Here is a 1,830-nt window from a genome sequence, read left to right as displayed (position 1 = left end):
GGCCGATTTAGATTGATGCTGGCAGGATACAAATCTACAGTTAATATTGCACTCGGGGATGCGACTTTGTATGTCTCTCTAAGGCGTATCTTCCCAATCAAGCAGACGATATGGCTTATAGCCGCAGAACAACTGTTACTGCTACCGTCCTCAACGAGTATAGAGATATGATAAAAAACACAACCTCTGATCTTGAAGATCATCTCCAGGACGTTGAAAACAAACTTGACTCGTTCATTCCAAAGGGAACCAAGATGGAGCACGAAGATAGCATGCAGTGGAGCCGAATACAAGAGGAAAGGAATAGTACTCAACAGTGCCTCCGAATCTGCGCGGACGCCCTTGAGCACAAACACGCCGAAAGACTAAAGGCCAGACTGGAAGCGATGTCGCAGGCAGCCAAGATGGAGGAAACAGCCGAGTGGGAGCAATTCCAGGAAGAAAGAAATAGCCTCAGACAGTGTCTAGCCATTTGTGCTGAAGCATCCGAGCAAACAAAGCAGGTGCGCTTCAACGAATTCGAAGATGTTCTCTCGGCTGATGATGCTCATCAAGTCATTGTCTCAACACTGGGAGAGCTCATCTCTGCGAAGCGTATCACAACTGGATCTAGGTCAGCACAGTGGCTGGGGCAAATGTCAGACGAAACTCTTCAGCAGCTTTCCCGGGATCGCAGTCGTGTGTCTGAAGGCCCTGTGAGAGCTGAGATGGGACCAGACAATAAGTTTGACCAGTATGGGCGGGGCCATCAGCTGCGAGGAAAACATTCTACGGTTCGCTCGGACTCCCCTACCCAGCCTTTGTAAATTTTAGGGCCTCCAGATAGATTAGAAATAATTCTGTTTCTTCATCTTTAGAGTTAGTAGCATAACATGGTAAATAGAAGTTAATGGCACAGGGTAATTAATACAAAATTGCCCTTTCTGAATTGGCCTCAAATATGGATCCGGAGTGGATTTAGAGAAATTCCTAGAGTGTACTGTACAGTACTGTAAAAATTCTCATATATTTTGAATGATCAGTATGACCGCATTTAACAGTAAATGAACCCTATGGTTTTGAGGTATGCTTTCGATCGCGGGGCGGAAAAAGCGGGCACCTTGCGGTCACTGACGCTCGTTGGAAATATCCAAGGAGGCCCCTGTGCCAAGAGGACGAATACCAAAGTTCAGCATAGTGCTTCCGGCTGCGGTTTATATATTTTTCCTTGCTTCGGGGACCCACCACAGCTCACACAGCCTTTGCTGGAGTTCCTCAAGTTTCTTTGGCTATGTACTGTACACACCCTCCTTTCTCTCTCTACTCCTTGGTCTCGTCTGCTCTTGTAGTCTCCCGCTCTTCACATCTGCCTCACATAGTACTTTGTGGACCTTTACTTTTTGTAACTTGAAGTAGCCCCAGCACAGAAGTAGTCCCAGGACAGAAGTAGTCCCAGGACAGAAGTAGTCCCAGCACAGAAGTAGTCTTCTTCTTCTATTCAATTTAACGTCCGGCCCAGCCGCTTTCCGCAGCTATGCAGACGATGGGTATCTATAGCTAATATACATCATATAATACAGTCTAGATGGTAGCCAAGGTCCTCCAGTGGGTCCCCCTGACTCCTGTTTGTCCTATAAACCGAAAGAACTCAGTGCATGCCTTATCGTATTTTGTCCTCCGTAATTGCTCCATATTGCCCGAGGAGTCTAGTTAAGATCATAAATCTTGCAGCCTTCTTAGCTAGCTTAGGCGTCGTCAAGATCTCCTTGAGATCCAACCTTTCCCCCTTCCTTCCCCGTTTTCCCATGTTTCCGTTCTGAGGTTGTTAAACTAGGGCACGCTAATAGGACG

At 46.9% G+C, this 1,830-nt stretch overlaps 1 protein-coding gene across 1 annotated transcript; it reads left to right on the top strand.

Annotated features, from left to right (window-relative positions):
* Window positions 1–83: 83 nt before the first annotated feature.
* Window positions 84–806, top strand: HCAG_09255 (predicted protein; the record flags this gene model as incomplete). The annotated part of the gene is made up of 1 exon (XM_001535765.1): window positions 84–806. A coding segment is annotated over one exon (723 nt), but the record flags the coding sequence as incomplete, so codon positions are not given.
* Window positions 807–1,830: the final 1,024 nt, after the last annotated feature.

Source organism: Histoplasma capsulatum, genomic scaffold, assembly GCF_000149585.1.
Source record: "Histoplasma capsulatum NAm1 scaffold_125 genomic scaffold, whole genome shotgun sequence".
Lineage (NCBI taxonomy): Eukaryota > Fungi > Ascomycota > Eurotiomycetes > Onygenales > Ajellomycetaceae > Histoplasma > Histoplasma mississippiense.
Note: the sequence above shows the minus strand (reverse complement) of the source record. Positions and strands in the feature narration are given on the sequence as shown.